Here is a 17,704-nt window from a genome sequence, read left to right on the forward strand (position 1 = left end):
CAGAATAAGGAAGGAAAGGGCTTTTCAGACATGGATAGGAAGACTTAATCTCTGCACTATAGCCCAGGACTCCCTAAATCCCCAGAGCAGGATGCCCTGAGGGAGGCAGAGTGTCCCAGGAGGGAAACCTGCACCAGAGCAGCCCAGAGGCAGCTGCTGGCATGGGAAGGCTGGAGGCTGAGCAGGACCCAGGGCCAGCAAGGCTCAAAGAGAGCCAAAATCCAGCAGCTCCTGCAGAGTCTCCAATCAATACTGACAGCTTAATTAAAATTGCACCTGAAGCTGAGAAGCTGCACCAGCCCCAGTGTAGTTCCAGGGCTGGCCACAGCTAAACAGTAGAGTCGTTGCAGCCTGAGCTAAATCCAGTGACTTTTGAAATACATGATTCAAATTTAAAACTGGAGAGCTTTTCTCTTTATTGCCATTTTTTTCCCATCCTCACCTGAGAAGCAGAGCACTCCTTGCCCTCAGCTACCACTGTGCCACACACTATATATATATATATATATATATATATATATATATATATGTATATATATATATGTATGTATATTTATACATGGAAAAAAATCACAACCTCAAGTGGACTAAAGTGTTCACAAGTGTCTGGGCAGACTCTTTACAGAGCTTGGTTGGTTTTTTGCTTCTTGAATTTAAATGGTGGAAGGACAAACCAGGCAAGAACATTCCCATGAAGCTTAGAGAGCAGAAATGGGAGCACATCCAGCCCCTGAAATCATGTTTTTGCATCACCCCCTCTGTGCTTGAGATGGCCCTGGGGGTCTGTAAGCTCAGCCTCAAGATTCAGACAATCACCCTGATATTTCATTCCAGCAAGGGGGTCATGAAGCCAAATCCAGACCCGCAGGCCAGTGTGGAAGAGGGAATGTCAACACTTCCCATGTGGTTTGGCTCTTTCACAATCAGCAACACCTGACACCTCCTAAAATTCCTTGTTCAGCCTCTCCAAATACAGCTTGCAGGCCTAGGAAGGATTGTCTAAAGGAATTGAAATTAAATGCTAGTAGGATACATGCTCTGAGAAATGGGTAATGTGTTCAGCTTTAAATAGCACTGTGAGGGGAGGAAAAAAACCCAACCCATGACTTACAAAAAAAACCAAAAACCCCTCCGTAATTTAAAAATCATGAACACAAACAAGTGAAAAACTATGACATTGAAAAGCTCAGTTCCTGTGAATGCTGCACAAGCCTACCTTAATCGCATCCCGAGTCCAAACACCTTAAACACACATTTCTAAGGGCTTTTTAATTTAATGGCATCTAGAAAACACAAACAGGTGGAGAGCACTCGGCAGAGACACACGGGAAGAAAGCGAGATGCTATCCTCTTAAAGCTCTAAAATTCACAGTATAAGATACTTGAAGCAACTTCCAGTATTCCTTATATCTAGTCAACTATTCAGATGTGTGCACAGGCTACACCACAAAACCCTACTGTGATCACACATCAGGGCTGGAACCCAGTGGGGAGGGAGCTCAGAGCAGCCCAGGGGTCGCAGCGGTGCTGGAGCTCCCCAGAGCTACAAAAATAATCTAGAGGCAATTGGAAATGCTGCACAAAGTCTGACTCTTTAAACTGACTCTCCTGGAAGAAGGACCCATGGCTTTGTGAAGGCGCATACAGAGCCCGCACTGGGAACATGCATGGAACAGCTCCGTTATCCCTGACGAGGCAGAGGGAATACGAGTTAAAACAGGGAGCCCTGGAGCCCTGTGAGGTGAGATTCTGTGTCTGAAGAGGCTTTGCGTGAGAGGGAATGCAAAACTGAAAACGTGTAAAAAATACTAGAAATATTTTAGAAGTTAGAAATATGGCATATTTCTGTTGTGATAGATATAAAAAACCCCAACAAAACAAAACCCTATATCCAGTAGGATCTAGTGGACTCTGGAAAAATCTCAAGTAAAATGTCAAAGCGCAACTCTTAATAAATTATATGAATGTCTCTGAGTGTCAAGTCTGAAATCCGAGGCCTTTGTGCTCCAAGTAGTTTCTTGGTAGTTTTGCTGGGTTTCTTTTTCCTGGTGTTGTCATGGGCAGGAACGTTTCCTAGCAAGAGAGGAAGACAGTAAGTTGCACCAACAGCAGCATGCTGGAAAAGACAGGAATATGCCTCCCTGAAGTGGATGGGAATTGAAGTTGGATGAGTTACCACCAGAGGCAGGTGAGAGGTGCCTAAAGGGGCTCCAGGAGAGTGACTTTGCACAAGGCTCTGGAGCAACAGGACAAGAATACCAGAGGGCAGGGTTAGATGGGATATTGGAAAGGAATTTTTCTCTGGGAGGGTGGTGAGACCCTGGCAGCACGGAATGCCTAGAGAAGCTGTGGCTGCCCCTGGATCCCTGGAAGTGTCCAAGGCCAGGCTGAACAGTGTATGGAGCATCCTGGAACAGTAGAAGGTGTCCCTGCCCATGGCAGGGGTGGGACTGGATGAACTTTACAGTCCCATCCAACCCAAACCATTCCAGGATTCTGTGATCAGTGGCATGGGGCAGGATGGCCTTTAAAGCACTGAGGTACACCCAGAGCTCCTGGATTCCTTCAGCAGCTCCTTCCCAAACTTATAAAATTTGCAGAAAATGGGATTTCCAGGCAAGCTTGGGGTCCAGCTTGAGGGTTACTGGGCACTGATGTGGGCAGGGGTCTACGTGGCACCTACAGCTGCTCCATGTGCTCCCAGCACAACATGGATATTTGGGAAGGCAAAGTAGCCTCATGGCAGGAGCTGTGTAGCTTTTAACCCATTTGGGCTCATTTCCACAGGATGAGTCTGTCTGTGACTGCCTCATCAGCCTCCGTGGATCTAACAGGAAGAAGCATGAGCAGGACTCAGCAGAGAACAATGATCATTTTACTTCAACTCTGATTCTATTTACCCAAATCTCCTGTGCACCGAGATCAGTCACCCCCTGCCCCTCGAGGTGATGTCTCTACTCACACAGCCCAATTACTCCTCTGCAAGCTCTGTCTCCTGGTGCACAACCACTTTGGTCACCGACATGTCTGGGTGCTGCTCCTTAGCAGCCTTGATTGCCTGTGCCAGGACCTGAAGGACAGCATGGGAGAGCATAGGTTAGAGCATGTCAGAGTGTCAGAGCATGGCACCCACCAAGGACACAAGAACCTTCTTCTAACTCCAGAGTGTAAAAAAGAAAAGTAGATGCACTTGATAGAATTATAGGAAAATTACAACTGCGAGTTGGGAGGGACCCACAGGGATCATCCAGTCCACTCCAGGCCCTGCCCAGACCCCCCAACAACCCCATCTTGGGCATCCCTGGAGCACTGTCCAAACTGTCCTGGAGCTCTGGCAGCCTCGGGGCCGTGCCCATTCCCTGGGCAGCCTGGGCAGTGCCAGCACCCTCTGGGGGAGAACCTTGCCCTGATCTCCAGCCTAAACCTCCTCTATCACAGGGAGCAGAGGTCGGAGCTGCCTCTCGGGAGGATCTGCAGCCCTTGCTGAGCCTTGTCCTCAGTGTCCTCTGCTCCAGCTGAACACAGCGCGTGCCCTCAGCCACCCCCTCTATGGCCCTTCCTGATCCTTCACCATCTCCAGAGCTTCCTTTGGAATCTCTCTTAATTGTTTTAAGTCTTAAGTCTTAAATTGTGGGGCCCAACACTGCCTCCAGGACTTCAGCCACACACTTTGGTGACTCTTAGTGCTATTACATTATCTCTGAAAGGAAAAGCACTACTTGAAGAATACCCCCATCTCTCCACTGCCCCATGGCAGAAGATGGATGAGAGCATTTAAGCATAACCTGCTTATTCTTCCAGCAAGTGTGATAGGCACATCTCAGACATTCTCTGGTGGAGTTAATAAACTAGATCTTGTCATATTTTCCACCCCCATGATACTTGCGACTAAATTTAAATTCAAAGTATAATTCTCTGATGACAAAATCATCACTTCCAACACATGCAAGAGGCCAACGAGGCTGAGTCATCAGAAAGGTTTCATATAAAGCCAGAGAGATGCGACACAGGTGCTGAGTGCTCTGAAATTACATCTGGCACATCAGAATAGCAATAGTGCTTCAAAGTTATGGGAAAAGGAATGCAGATCAGCCAGATGTCAAGGAAAACTTTTATTTCACATTTTTATGGATTTTTTTAAAAAAGCCTACAACTGTCCAAAACAATTCTGGAATCAAAACTTTGCTGCTCATCAGTTTCAGAATAGAATTCAGCTTTCCTGGCTCAGATGCTTAATGTCAAAAGGAATTTATTACTGATAGAGAATCATGGAGTGGCTTGATTGGAAATGGATCTAAACCCTCATCCCATTCCACCCCCTGCCACAGGCAGGGACACCTTCCACTAGACCAGGTTGCTTTAAGCCCTGTCCAACCTGGCCTTGAACATTTACAGGGATAGAGCTGCCACAATTTATAAAAATATGAACTTTCATCTCTACCCCAGTAAAATTTCCCTGGTTCATTTTTTGGTGACACTGTCTTTGAACAGGCAGCCTGACTGATTTTTGCCAGCTCTGGGAAATTCTTTTGGATCATATCCATACTCCTACCTGGTCATGGTCTACATCTGCATCTCCCGTGATGACAATCCTCTTCTCAATCCGTGTCTCTGAAATGCCACCTTTCACAGTCTAGAGCAGAAGGAAAAGCTGCTGTTAGTGTAAAAGTGCAGAGGCGTTTGAGCTCACTGGGACTGCCTGTCTAAAGACGGTATCCAAAAATAGTGTCACCAAATTGTACCTGGCATTAGAGTCACAGGGGAAACTGCTGCTGCTCAAGGAAAAACTGTCAAAGAGTTATTTTTTATAGCTGAGCCAGGGAAGAGCTTCTCCTCATAGGACAGCTCTTCCTGCTGTCCCCCACAGGACAATCAGAGTCCATGTCCAGACTGTGCTGCAATTAATGCACAATCCACAGATTTAACTCAGGCAAAACTGAACCCTTCATGCTTTGCTCCATGTACTAATCATGTATTTGAAAGGACCTTCCAAAAACTTTTTTTCCTCTCACTCATCCCGGCTCATCTCTCCATCAGGCTGTTGGTTGAACTGGTGTTTTGTGGTGCTCCCTGGTGTTACCTTGGTGATCTGGGTGGTGGTGGTACTGCTGGTGGTTTCTGAAGTGATGGTCTGGGCAGTCAGCAGGATGCCAGGGTCTAAATCCCCATTGCCACCATCTGTCTGTGGGACACAAGAACAGGCCATCAGTCCCTGAGCAGTGGGGACAGAAGCAAAGGCTCCACATCACCAGAGCCAGACAGAGAATAATCTGAGGACAGCAGCTCCATCGGGCACAAGACACAAGTCAACCTGTGCCTAGGTGCACAAGAGCTGGGAAGATCTCTGAAAGCTCAAAGTCCCTATGCTTTAAGGCTGGAAAAGCACAGATCCTTCAGGGAGGACCTGTGACACCCCTCAGACCAGGGGCACTGGGATGTACCCAAATGTGAGCATGCTGCTGGCCCTGCAGTGCTGGTCATACCACCCATGCCTGAACCATGACAGGAGACCAACACAGACACTGATCCCAAATTCCACCTGCCTGCATCCATGGAGATCAACAAAGCCAAGAGCACAATCTTATTCAGAAGGTAATTGTCACCCTTCCTCCTTCCTGACAACACCTTGCACATCCCTCACTTTCATGCTCTGCAGAAGCAAAGAACATCCAGACATTTGCTGAAACAGGAATAAATTTTGGAGCTGGTTCTTGGATTTCATCCTGCCTGACTCAACCACTCAAGGTCTGCCAAAAATCCCAAACGAAGTCATCCTGGCTGCGCTGTCCATGTCCCCACTGGGCAGCGTCCTTGCTCAGCATTGGGACAATATCTGGAATTACCACAAGGTGGGACCATTTTCCACAGTGTGGAAGAGATCTCATGGCACATCACATCCTGTGCACACATGGCCGACTGATCACAGCCCTGGAGATCACTTTTCCTTTCCATTTCCCAGTTAGGGGAAAACTCCTCCAGTCACCTACACACTTGCTGAAAGCCAGGGCAATGCTCACCACCATTGTCTGAATGATCTCTCTGGTGCTGCAGTTGGGAGGATGCTGAGCAGCCACAGCATTCCTTAGGAATCCCAAATTATACAATTATGAGATTCCTGCATCCATAACAACATCCCACAGTCACTTCTCTGCAACAGGAGAGCACAGGCTGCTGAGGACAACCACAGTGATGGTAAAGCCAAGCTGACACAGGCTCCAAAATTTCAAATACATGAAGAAAGGCTGGGAGGGATGGGGGTGTTCAGCCTGGAGAAGAGAAGGCCTTGGGAGACCTTATAGCCCTTTCAGGGCCTAAAGAGGCTCCAGAAGAGCTGGAGAGGGACTGGGGACAAGGCATGGAGGGACAGGACACAGGGAATGGCTTCCACTGCCAGAGGGCAGGGCTGGATGGGATATTGGGAAGGAATTGTTCCCTGGGAGGTTGGGCAGGCCCTGGCATAGGTTGTCCAGAGAAGCTGTGGCTGCCCCGGATCCCTGGAAGTGTCCAAGGTTGGACAGGGCTTGGAGCAGTCTGGGATAGTGGAAGGTGTCCCTGCCCACAGCAGAGGGCTACAACTGACTGAACTCTTAGGGTCCTTCCACCCCAAACCATCCTGCCAGTCTGTGATTAAAACCTGTTTTAGACTGAGGATCAATTTTAACCTCAGCAATGAATCCATACCTGCATATCCTCTGCTTTGTAATACTGCTCCACTAAGATTTTTACTTTCCAGTCACCACATACCCACTGAGGTTGCATTTTGTACAGAACGTTTAGTGTTTAACAACCATTTCAGTCTTGAAACCTAATGATGACCAAATAATTTATAAACCAAGTTCTGAAGAGGCACAAACACCCTCTTCAGATCTGGGAAAACAAGACAAGGCATTTATTGCAGAAAAAAGGCCAACTGCGGTTAACTTTGTACAGAAAAAGCCACACCCTGAAGCCACCAGTGGCTGAAGATAAACTCTATTTGCAAGCACATCTTGAAAAAATAATTACTCTTCAGGGACAGCAAAATCACTGCTCCTCTAGAAATACCAGATGCACCTGGAAATAGTGTCCACAGCATCAGTTAATGCCTGTGCTGCACCCAGACATGCAGAGACAGGCAGGTGCTGCTGTCTCATCCTGATGATTCGGAAACAAAACGTTTACTTGGGTTTAATTAAGCCCCTAGGAAACTCAGCAGAACACACCTTACCTGTGCAGCTTCGTAGGTGATGGTCTTTGTCTCTGTGTGGACAATAGGGACTTCCTTTGTGGGAATTTCACTTTTGACGGCGCTGGAAACGTCAGAGATGGTGACAGTCTGTGTCTTCACTAGCGGGGGCTGTGAGACAGGGTTAAAAACATCTTGTAAACAGCCAGTTCCCATCTCCACATCCTGACTGGGCCGCTGGCAAGTGTTCTGACACTGATCTGATAAAAGTACTGTGGGAACCAAGGTCAGCCTGGAAATCTTTGGGTTTAAGTCTCTGGAACACCACACTGCTCTGAGGGCAGTGATCAGGCATGAGGATTAGACAGACAGCAAAATCCTCCAGCCCTTCCCCACACCGTGGACTCTGGTCAGCCCAAACCAGGCATTAAGGGTTTAATGGGTGTGTCACAACACCACAGATGCTGTCTCCACTGATTCTTAACTTTCTAATTACCAGAAGCTCATTGCCAGTTGCTAGGAGAAGAAGACCCTCATCTGGTGATGCCAGTGTCAGGATTACACCAGCCCTGGGCACACAAGGACTTTATCACAGTTGAGCAGCTTTATCCTGACCTCAACAGTAACACTGCATTATGAAAAATCCTCATCAGATCTTTAACTTTTATTAAATCAATGTCAGATAAAACAGGAAGAAAAATAAGGGTGGAGAGAAATCAGTTGTTCCAACACCTGATGATTATCCAGAAGAAGACAGAGTAAGTTCAGAGTCAGTGCTTTCCCAGAGGGCTCAATTTCTGCCACCATCCCCAACCCTGCCAGATGCCACTGTGATCATTAGCGGGGAACAGGCATCTGTTGAATCAAAAGCAACATCAACACTGGAGCAGGCAAAAATCCCTCCCACAGTGGGGAGCACAAAGCGACACACTGGACAGCACCTCAAATTTGCTCTGCTGTGCTGAGAGTCAGCTGCCAGTGCAGCTGGGGCCAGCAAAATCCTTAAGGAGCTAAAATTACACAATTTTTGAGCCTAAATATTGCCTTTTCATGGGAATGCCACAGGATGCTTCAAATCAAGAAGAACAAAGGGCATTGCACTGTGGCAACTGTATTTCATGCAAAGATAAATTGAGAGGGAGTCGTATTTAATGCAAAGACAAATTGACAGTGACTCGTATTTAATTCAAAGATAAGTTGAGAGGGGCTTATTGCACTGACTGTGGGAGATTCACCGGCTCATTAGCTCCAAGCACGAGTCCAAGCCAAGCAAACCCCACTCCTATGTGGGTCTGTGGCATCTGCTTGCTGCAGTGTTTGGGTTCCCACTCCAAAGGTAGCCAGGGTGTGGGGTGCAGGAGCTGGGCTCACTACCTGGAAGCAGCGAATGAGCTCCAGCAGCCTGTTAGGAGCATCTGGGTTGGGACATTCGCCATGTGGCTTTCTAAAGCCAAAGCTGTCTTCACCATCCTCTGCCACCTCCTCCTCCTCTCCTCCCCAGGGCTGACGGGGAAGTGTGGCAGGGCTGGGGTGGGGCTCCAGCTCAGAGAGCTCCGAGTCCTTCTCCATATCCACACAAACCCCCTTTCCACATGTCAGGTCCTCCTCGCGGGCGGATCGGCTGGGAACCGCCGCCTCCTGCTCCTCCTCCTCTTTCTCCTCCTCCTCGCTGCTTAGGGAGGAAGCACCAAAGTGCCAGCTGGCAGAAGGCTGTGAGGCAGGTGGCACTGGAGTCTCACTAAAAACTACCGACTGCCTTGAGCCCTCCCACGCAAAGCCAGTGTTAAAACTGCTCCACTCTGCCACTGCAGCCACATCCTCTTGGGAGAGAAAGTCACTCATTTTCTAAAAAGAAATGGATACATAAAAAGGGCCAGAGAGAGAGAGAGAGAGAAAGAGAGCAGGGAGTTAAAGAGAGCAGGAGGTCAGAAGGCATCAAGGTAAAACATCAGGTTCTTATCATATATCATATCTCCAGTAACACATGCAACAGTGGGGCTGGACCCTGGAAAACCTCTGTGCTGTACCCAGTGCATTTACTGACACAGCCTTCCTGGCACATTAATAATCCACTCTCCTAAATTCTAAGGAAGTAATATGAAAACTCTCTGCACCTAGAGGAAGAGCCACCACTATGCACTTTTTGCTCAGTTTGGAATAATTTCAGTGTATCAATCAGTGTATCAAGAGGAGACTTGTACACATCCAAAACTTCCATGGGCAACAAAACCCACTAAAACCATCCTGATTCTGCTTTTAACTCCTTGAAACTGTTGCCTCACTTTCTAACAAGATTCCCTGGGCAACCAAAAATACTGCAATTTGTGCTTAAAATGTGAGGCCTGAAGCCTGTGAGTTATTTGGTATGATTCATTTTTTATACCCCAGAGGCTTCCACTTTGACTGACCTCCTCTCACGGCATAGCTCAATGGTAGGATAAGAGCAGGAGCTGCTTTATGAAGGAACAAATAGATGCTTTTTTAAAGCATAACTTCAAGAAATTACTCTTCTTTCCCTATTTCTCATGGTATTTTTCAGTTCTCTGCTTCTTTATGTTGTAGACACATTAGCTGTAAGATTTCTATTTATTAGAATTTCCAGCCTCTTCTGCTTGTCTTAAGTTGTTGGGATATTGCTTAGCAAAATGCATTTAATACGAATGGAGGGAGAGCACTGAGATGGGCAGGTCAGACTGTGCTCACAGGGAAAGGCTATTTCTGAACCAAACCCTTCCACATGTTTCTCCAAACAAGGAGAAACTTGGAGACCTCAAGGCAGTTTGCAGCTTCCTCCCGAGGGGCAGCTCTGATCCCTGCTCTGGGCCAGGGACAGCAGCCAGGGCATGGCTGGAGCTGGGCCGGGGCAGCTCAGGCTGGAGCTCAGGGCAAGGTTCTTCCCCCAGAGGGTGCTGGCACTGCCCAGGCTGCCCAGGGAATGGGCACGGCCCCGAGGCTGCCAGAGCTCCAGGGATGCCCGGGGGGAGTTGTTGGGGGGGCCTGGGCAGGGCCAGGAGCTGGACTGGTTGATCCCCGCAGGTCCCTTCCCATTCAGGATATTCTATGATATCATATCCAGATCCCACCCTCATTTCCTAATGCAAGACTCAACATTGCAATATTCCACAAAACAGAACATGAATGGGATGTCAGCTGTGTAGAGCCATGTCTTGTTGGTTTAAAACTTGAATTTATATACTGCCAATATGCTGACCTTCCCTTAATTATAGATGCTAAACCTTGCAAATTATTCATGGGACCTTGAGAAGACACAGCTCATCTTCTGGGGTTTAATGGAACACGCCTTAGGAGTGAGATTTCCTTATGTAAGAGCTGGAGCACTACTCAGCCAACAGAAGAATCACAGATAAAACAAAGAAGATTAAGCAGCTACACAAACACTGATGTATTTAAAAGGCAAAACTCTGTATACATTCAAAACAACCTCCCAGTTCCCTTTCACAGACAGATAAAATAATTTGCATTTGGAAGCATCTTGTATGACAGATGCAAAAAGGAAGGGAGAGCTGGAATGGAGCCTGTGCCGCGCGTATTCTCATCACCAGTAGAGCCAAGTGCAGCAGCAAACATGCAAGCTGGAAAGACAGAATGAAATCCTGATAAGATACACTGATCAGAAACACTTATTGCCTTGCCTTCCTATTCCACTTACTGTTATTAAGAAGATAAACTAATGGGAAGGTATTAATTTCTAAATAAAGTTATCTATGTAAAACTCCCCCATAGGAATTTCAGCATCTGTTACAAATTCTGATCTTATCAAGATTTGTTTAAAATTGCAAATGTCAAAGCATACCTATTTAGGGCTCAGATTTGCAGAGTTCCAAGCTCACCTTGAGACCCAGGAAACCTGAGAGGTGCCTGGACTGCGAACTACTCATTTCCAGGGACATAGCCCCAAACCACTAAGGCCTAAATCAAGCACAAAGCAGTCAAACACAGAGTAAATTTAATACAGGACAGGATGCAATGCCCCAGAAGAAACAAACTGACCCAGACATGAATGCAACTAAAGCACCACCCTTCAAATACAAATCTTTGTGCCTCTGAAGATACGGCTGAAGCATTGCAATGAAGTGATGCACAATAATTCAGACTGGGGATAAATTAATAACAGGCTCAATTTCATGTTTGACACCAGTGGCCAAAAGGATTTATTTTTCTCAAAAAGTGGTTTTGTATAAATTTGTTTACTTGCATTTTTTCAAGACTCTGCTGTTTTGGATCAGTATCTATTTGTATGACTCAGTTGCCCTGTGTTGTCAGAGTAGATTTTTTTTCATGCTGCTGCCTTTTTATGTTGAATATTCCATTATTCCCGTCCCAAATCAGACTACTATCCTGCAGAAAACTTAAGGAGTGCTAAAATTATGTCAACTCCCAGTTAATATTAAATAAAAATTGCTAAAACCATGAATTTATAGTGCACATTAACTACCTACAACCACCACATGAAAGGCTAGGAATCCCAGCTGGTTAATACTTCTCAGTCCTGTTCTTTTCCAGCATGGCAATGGAATTGTTGACGCTGTTATTAGGTTATCCCCAAACAAGGATCCACAGAAGCTCACAGGCCCAGAGTGACTCTCTAGGGATGCACAAGGAGATGATGTTGTTTTGCAGCAAACCACACTCACCAGAGAGCGCTCCCAGATCAACTGATGCTCAATCTCACAGCTGGCAAAGCACTTGGGTAAAAAATATTATAAAGCAGAAAACAAGAGATCCTTATTTTACAGTACCCGCCACTGCCTTACCAAACTGCTTTGCCTTAAGGTAAAAGTTAAAATATTCAGAAGCTGTTCAAAACACCCTGTCATTGAAAAGGATGGACATTACCTATGGATTTGTGGTTTTCAGTGGATTTTCTCACTGCCATTGATCTGATCACAACATCCTGACCAGCCTACTCAGATGACAGACAGATAAAAGAGATTTTGACCAAAAGTTAAAGTAATGCTAGAAAGCACACTGTGCGCCCAAACCTTCGAAAGAGTAAACTCTGTCATGAACAAGAATCCAATGTATCACACAACACAGAGCAATTACCTCCAATCATTGTATCAAAGTCTGGGCAACATGAAACAACCTCAAGATCAAGACTTAAATGATCAAAATGAGGTTGTTGGGCAATATGATTCCTCTGCCCACCCCCCCTGGTCTCCTTCCCATCTCTTTTGTGGGACAGGTACTGTCGCATGAAGGGCTCTTTATTCCAAAATCCCTCTGCAGAGAACAAAGCAGTGGCATTGCAACAGCTGCCTTAGTGCAGCAGCAGCAGGCGAAAAGAGGGGATAAAGTCAGTGTTTATAAATGCCATCAATTTTGTGCTGCTCATTCCACTTCCCTCATTCCATAAATGAGGTGTCTTAGGTTGCAAGAGGTGACTGGGCTGTGTGTTCCAGCCCCACCTGTCAGAGCTGGGGCAGTTCTCTGCTGTTCTTGGGGCAGTTTCCTTGATCTCTCCCACAGCCAATCCTCCCTCCAGGAGATCTCTGCTGTCCATGGCCACTGAGTGTCCCTGCAGGGCTGATCCAATTCCAGCATCCCATGGGGAGATGCTGCGCCCAGGGGAGGAGCAAAGCATTCCTACCTGGATCCAATCTGAGCCTGGAGCAGCACAGCAGCCTTTGCCCACTGCATTGCCAGAGGAGCAGCTTTCTGCTGCCCTGCATTGCCAGAGGGAGCCCAGGCCCATCTGCAGCAGCCCTGGAGCTGCAGAGGAAAACTCCCCCCTTGTGCAGGATCCCTGCTCCAGCAGCAGCACAGCTGGCACTGCAGGAGGGCTGAGCCCCCATGGGATGGGGCTGTGCCACCCCCTGAGCCACAGCGTGCCAGGGCCTGCTCTCACTCTGGCAGGCTTTGTTTGTATTACTGCATTTTTATTTTTATCTTTATTTTTTTAATATATAGTTTTTCTCTAATAAAGAACTGTTATTCCTACTCCCATATTAAGAGGCCTGAGAGGCTCTTAATTTCAAAATTAGAATAATTCGGAGGGAGAGGGCTTACATTTCTCATTTCAAGGGATACTCCTGCCTTCCTTAACAGACACCTGTCTTCTCAAACCAAGACATGAAGTTACAGCTCTGCCTTGATGCCATGCCCATCTCAGGAATTGGCACTATGAGCAGCCAGATCTGCCTTCCTGTAATCTCGAAAAACTCAGGACTTAAAATTGACTCTTGACACGACCTCAAAACACAACCTGAGCTTCAACCAGAAAAAATCCACCAGAAGCTCGTGTTGTATCACTGAGCTGAGGAACAGTGGTTCATTAGGAATGTGGTTACTTCACTTACAAAACCCAAAAGGAGCATTTTTGTCCCCAGATTAACACACCGGGTGGGACAGAGGTTCTTGTAGTTGTGCAGAACCTGCCTCACTTCTGCTCTCAAAACAACTTTCTGCAATTGATTTTTCCTACCACACAGTCTCCAAAGCGAAGAGGGAGAAGGTGCTAGAGTGACATTAAGCACTTGGTAGAGGACTCCTGCAAACAAAGCCTGTCTTAAACCAAGCTGGATTTAATCCTCAATTGAATTATTCTGGTCAGTTTGAGATCTTAGAGCTGCAGCCTTGTGTACTCCCTCTCCCCAGGAGCACCCAGCCCACACCCAAGAGTGTCTAACAGACCCTACACTCTGAATGCCATCAGCAATGACTCAGCCTGATGGCTCCTGCTTTGAGAAAGGAATACTGAAGGTTAGTTCAAGAAGTCATTAACACAGATCATATATAGCTTTTTTGGTTAATAAGCAGTGGAAAGAAAAATCTGATTTGCAATAACATTTATTAATGGATAAATGTACATATTTACAAAGAAAAATCTGAGAAAAAATACAAAACCAAAAAAGTGTTCCAAAAGAGCATTTTAGGTAAAAAAAGAAAGTGTTTCTAGTCCCCACGGGACTAGTCTAACAAGACTGTCTACTGTTGCTAAAAGATCCCAAAGAGGCCCAAACCAAGGCCTGACTTTCTCTCCAGCCCCACAAACCACAACAGATGCAAACACAGATACAAGAGGAATCACCTCTGTCAGGTTCTCCAGCGTCACCCACCAATAAGTATAGACCAAGGAGCTTCTGCATGAATCCAAAACGCTTTCTTGGGCTGAATTTATCCAGAAAGCTTCCTCCCTCATCCCATAGGTCAGAATAAGCACCATCAACTCATGGCAAGGAAAAAAGAAAATCCAATAAACCAGTGAAACAATTCTCAGAGTGATAAATTACTAACACTGCTGTGAAGTGAAAGAATTTGCCCATAACCATTGGGATCTGGACCTGATGATCCTTGTGGGTCCCTTCCAACTCAGGGTATTTCATGATTCTATGATAACCTTCCCAGGAGCTGCTGGTACAGCCAAGCCTCATTCCTCCAAACACAAACTACTTCCCTTCGTGCTGAGGAAATCATCCTCTACTGATAATTTCAGAATAGGAGGGAGATATGGAATACCTACTCTTCAGAGTCATCACTAGTTACTGGAAAAACCACAAGAGAGGGGAGCCAGTCTTGGCTGAACACTGCCCTGACTGAGCTGCCCATGGAGCTCACCTTCCATCACTCCCCAAGCGAGGCAGAAGGTGGGAGGAGATGCAGGCAACACCTTTCTTTATCTGCTCCCTTTCAGCAGTTGAAAAAGAAAAGGGATGTTGTTTTACAGCAGTGAAGACCTCAATATCATCACACACAGAGCCCCACACCCAGCAGAGCCTCAGAGCTGAATCTGAGTTCCAAGCAATTGCCTCTGGCACATCTGCTGCTTCAGAATACTGGTCTCCACTTTCTCCTAAAGCAAGAAAGCACAAGAAACTCCTGTGTGTTTTAGGTGGTGTCCAAAAGAGGTGGAATCCGGGTAAGGAGATTCAGGAAGTGGGTATGAAGCCAACGGTCAATATCGCTATGGGAATCACTGAACCCTCTACAGCTCCCAGTGGGATCCTACACACATCAAAGAGCATCAAAGAGCTGAGTGACCACACCACAAAACACTGGACAAAACTTCTGGCAGACTTATCCTGCCTGTGTCACCAGTGTGCCAGTCACCAGAATGACATTTTCTGCAGCAGGTCACATTGAAAAGCCAGGATTTCTCATGCCAACCTGGATATGGTTACATGCTGCAGACACTTACAGCTTCCCTGCAGGAGGGATAACTCAGCCCTCCATCACTCATAGCCTGGCACTGCACCAGCCAGGCTGAACTGAGTGTGTGAATCCCCGTGTCAATGGGTGCCAGTGTCGGGGCAGGCAGGCAAGAGCTGCTGGTGTTCCCATCAAGTTTGTTCCTGAGGAAAATAGGAATGAAGTTCATGTATTGGTTCTTTTACAGATCCCCTGAGATCTCAGCCTTTAAACAGCACTAGAGCCAATCAGCTCTTCCTGTGCACAGGGATGACAGCAGGACTCACAAAATCCTCCGCTCGGTGCTGCATCCTGTGCTGACATCATGGGAAAAGGGGGAAACCAGAGCACCAAGGTGTAAATGATATGGAATGTGCACAAACGGGATACAGAATGTGCAGGAATGAGACCTTACGTGGATTGCCATGCACTGTCACTCCCTTCGCATCACAAGCAAACAGGGAAAAAAGCAGAGGAGCGCCTGGGAGAGGGTCTGTAGCCCAGTGGGCACATCCCTGGGGCATTGGACAGATGAGGTTTCTGTTCCTGCTAAGTTACAGGCCTCATCTCTCAGGAGAGATCAGATCTACCTGGATGAATATGGATAACTGGTCTCTAAACTGCCAGAGATACAGAAAGCATTTGTTCAATTTCTTTATACTCTGCAGTGATAATTGGTATATAAATTCCAAAAATGTTCCTGAGCATTCTCAGAGTGTAAAGTTTCCAAGGTTTTTTGCTGATGACAACCAGCCTTATCTCAAGATTTAAAAAGAGAGAAAGAGACCACTTGAATTAAAGAGTTAAAGAATTGGGTAGAGATGACAGAGCCTATCTCTTATCCCACTGGGATGAGACACCCTGAGCACTCTGGCCTAAGGTTGCTCTGGACAAAAAGTTTTAGAATTCAGGTCCTTTGAAAATGGGTGACAGAACTATAGAAACCATGGCTTTGCCAAAGTCACCAGCGTGGCTTCCAAGTTCTTGTCACTGGATCAGAAATGCAGTAAGCTCAGCAGTGCTCACTGCAGCATCCCAGGCAGTGATCCCAAGCAATGGCTTTGGGAAGGAAGCACCTGTGTTCAAACTCCAGGAAATATGGACAGAAAATGGACGGAGAGATCCAAACAACTCCTGTTTCTTTCCTCTTCACACCAGGCTGGGAAAAACAAACAATCCCTGTTCTTCATCACAACTGCTAACACTTTGGGAAAGAGATGCAGGCAGGGAATATCAACCACAAGTACCCCTTGACTTCTTCCACCCTGCATTTTCTGCACAGCACATGGCATCCCAGCATCCTCCCAAACCTCTCCTCTCCAGGGCCCACCTCCATCTTCCTAAACTCCACATCAGGTCTGCTGGAGTCCAAGCGCATTCCTAGGGATGCTCCAAGGATTCAGGGACACAGCCTGCCAGCACCCTCCTTCACACCACACTACACCTGGACAACAAGCCTCAGACTTCTACACTTCCTAGTGCCAAAGGAGGAAGACTGTGTATTAAAGGCAGTGTTTTGAAAAGGGAGGAATATTTTCCAATGAAAAATCAGCATCCTCACAAAACAAAGTCCTAAAGGCACAAACTGGTGAACTAATCGGAGCAGGTTACAAGACGAATTGGAAGGATTCCTGTGGGATTAAAACAAAGGGTTTCACTAGCAACCTAAGTTTCTGAGACAGCATTTAGAACCTCAACCTGTACCTCAAGAGCAAGAGGGGGCTCGAGTGGCCCACAATACCCCACAGACCCTCGGACCAGACAGCACATGCCATATTTGCCTTATTCCTTCAAGTTTATCTGCTAGCTTCCTAAATAATACTGTTCACACAGATACAGATCTAGAAAGGGTTATAAATACAGGTATTTATATATATTCACACATTTTAGTCCATGTAATAAAGGCCTGCTCCTTTCTCTTCCATGCTGCTGCAGCAGCTGCCACCACTGGTGACACTGGGGGGTGTTCTCAGAGTGACTGTGTCCAGTCCAGTCCTGCAGTGGACACAGGAGAACACAGATTAGTGCTGAAAGGAGAAATGGGGGGCTCAGCTCAACCCCATTGTTACTATTTACAGAAAAGAAACCCCTTAGACACGAAGTCCCACCTTCCCTCCAGTTCAGAAACCAGCTCTGCTCAGTCTAGTTGGGCTGGAGCCTGCACAGCTCAGGCAGGATAACTTGGATAAATGGGAGCATCATCCAGACACATTGTAGGCAATAAACAACGAGCGGCATGCAACAGTTTGGTTAAAGAAGTCAAAAACAATCGAGGGCTTTAACATTAGAAGTGTGTCCTTATGTGGCCAAGCCAACTTGCCAACAGAGGGAAGAACGTTCAAACAACAGGTAACTCCATCCCTGTGACCTAAGCAAACATGCATCAGTTAG

The 17,704-nt window shown here is 46.6% G+C and overlaps 1 protein-coding gene across 19 annotated transcripts in view; it reads right to left on the reverse strand.

The window, feature by feature from the left end:
* Positions 1-564: 564 nt before the first annotated feature.
* EPB41 (erythrocyte membrane protein band 4.1) overlaps positions 565-17,704 on the reverse strand; it is a 93,397-nt gene continuing 76,257 nt past the window's right edge. For all 19 annotated transcript variants that reach the window (XM_030964482.1, XM_030964465.1, XM_030964467.1 and 16 more), the window contains 5 exons: positions 7,208-7,336; positions 5,081-5,182; positions 4,553-4,633; positions 2,963-3,070; positions 565-2,073 (listed from right to left, as the gene is read on the reverse strand). In XM_030964482.1, coding sequence (XP_030820342.1) covers positions 2,972-3,070; positions 4,553-4,633; positions 5,081-5,182; positions 7,208-7,336 — 411 coding nt within the window. In that variant the 3' untranslated portion in view covers positions 565-2,073; positions 2,963-2,971. The remainder of the gene's footprint in view (positions 2,074-2,962; positions 3,071-4,552; positions 4,634-5,080; positions 5,183-7,207; positions 7,337-17,704) is intronic.

This window comes from Camarhynchus parvulus, chromosome 23, assembly GCF_901933205.1.
Source record: "Camarhynchus parvulus chromosome 23, STF_HiC, whole genome shotgun sequence".
NCBI classification, from domain to species: Eukaryota; Metazoa; Chordata; class Aves; order Passeriformes; family Thraupidae; genus Camarhynchus; species Camarhynchus parvulus.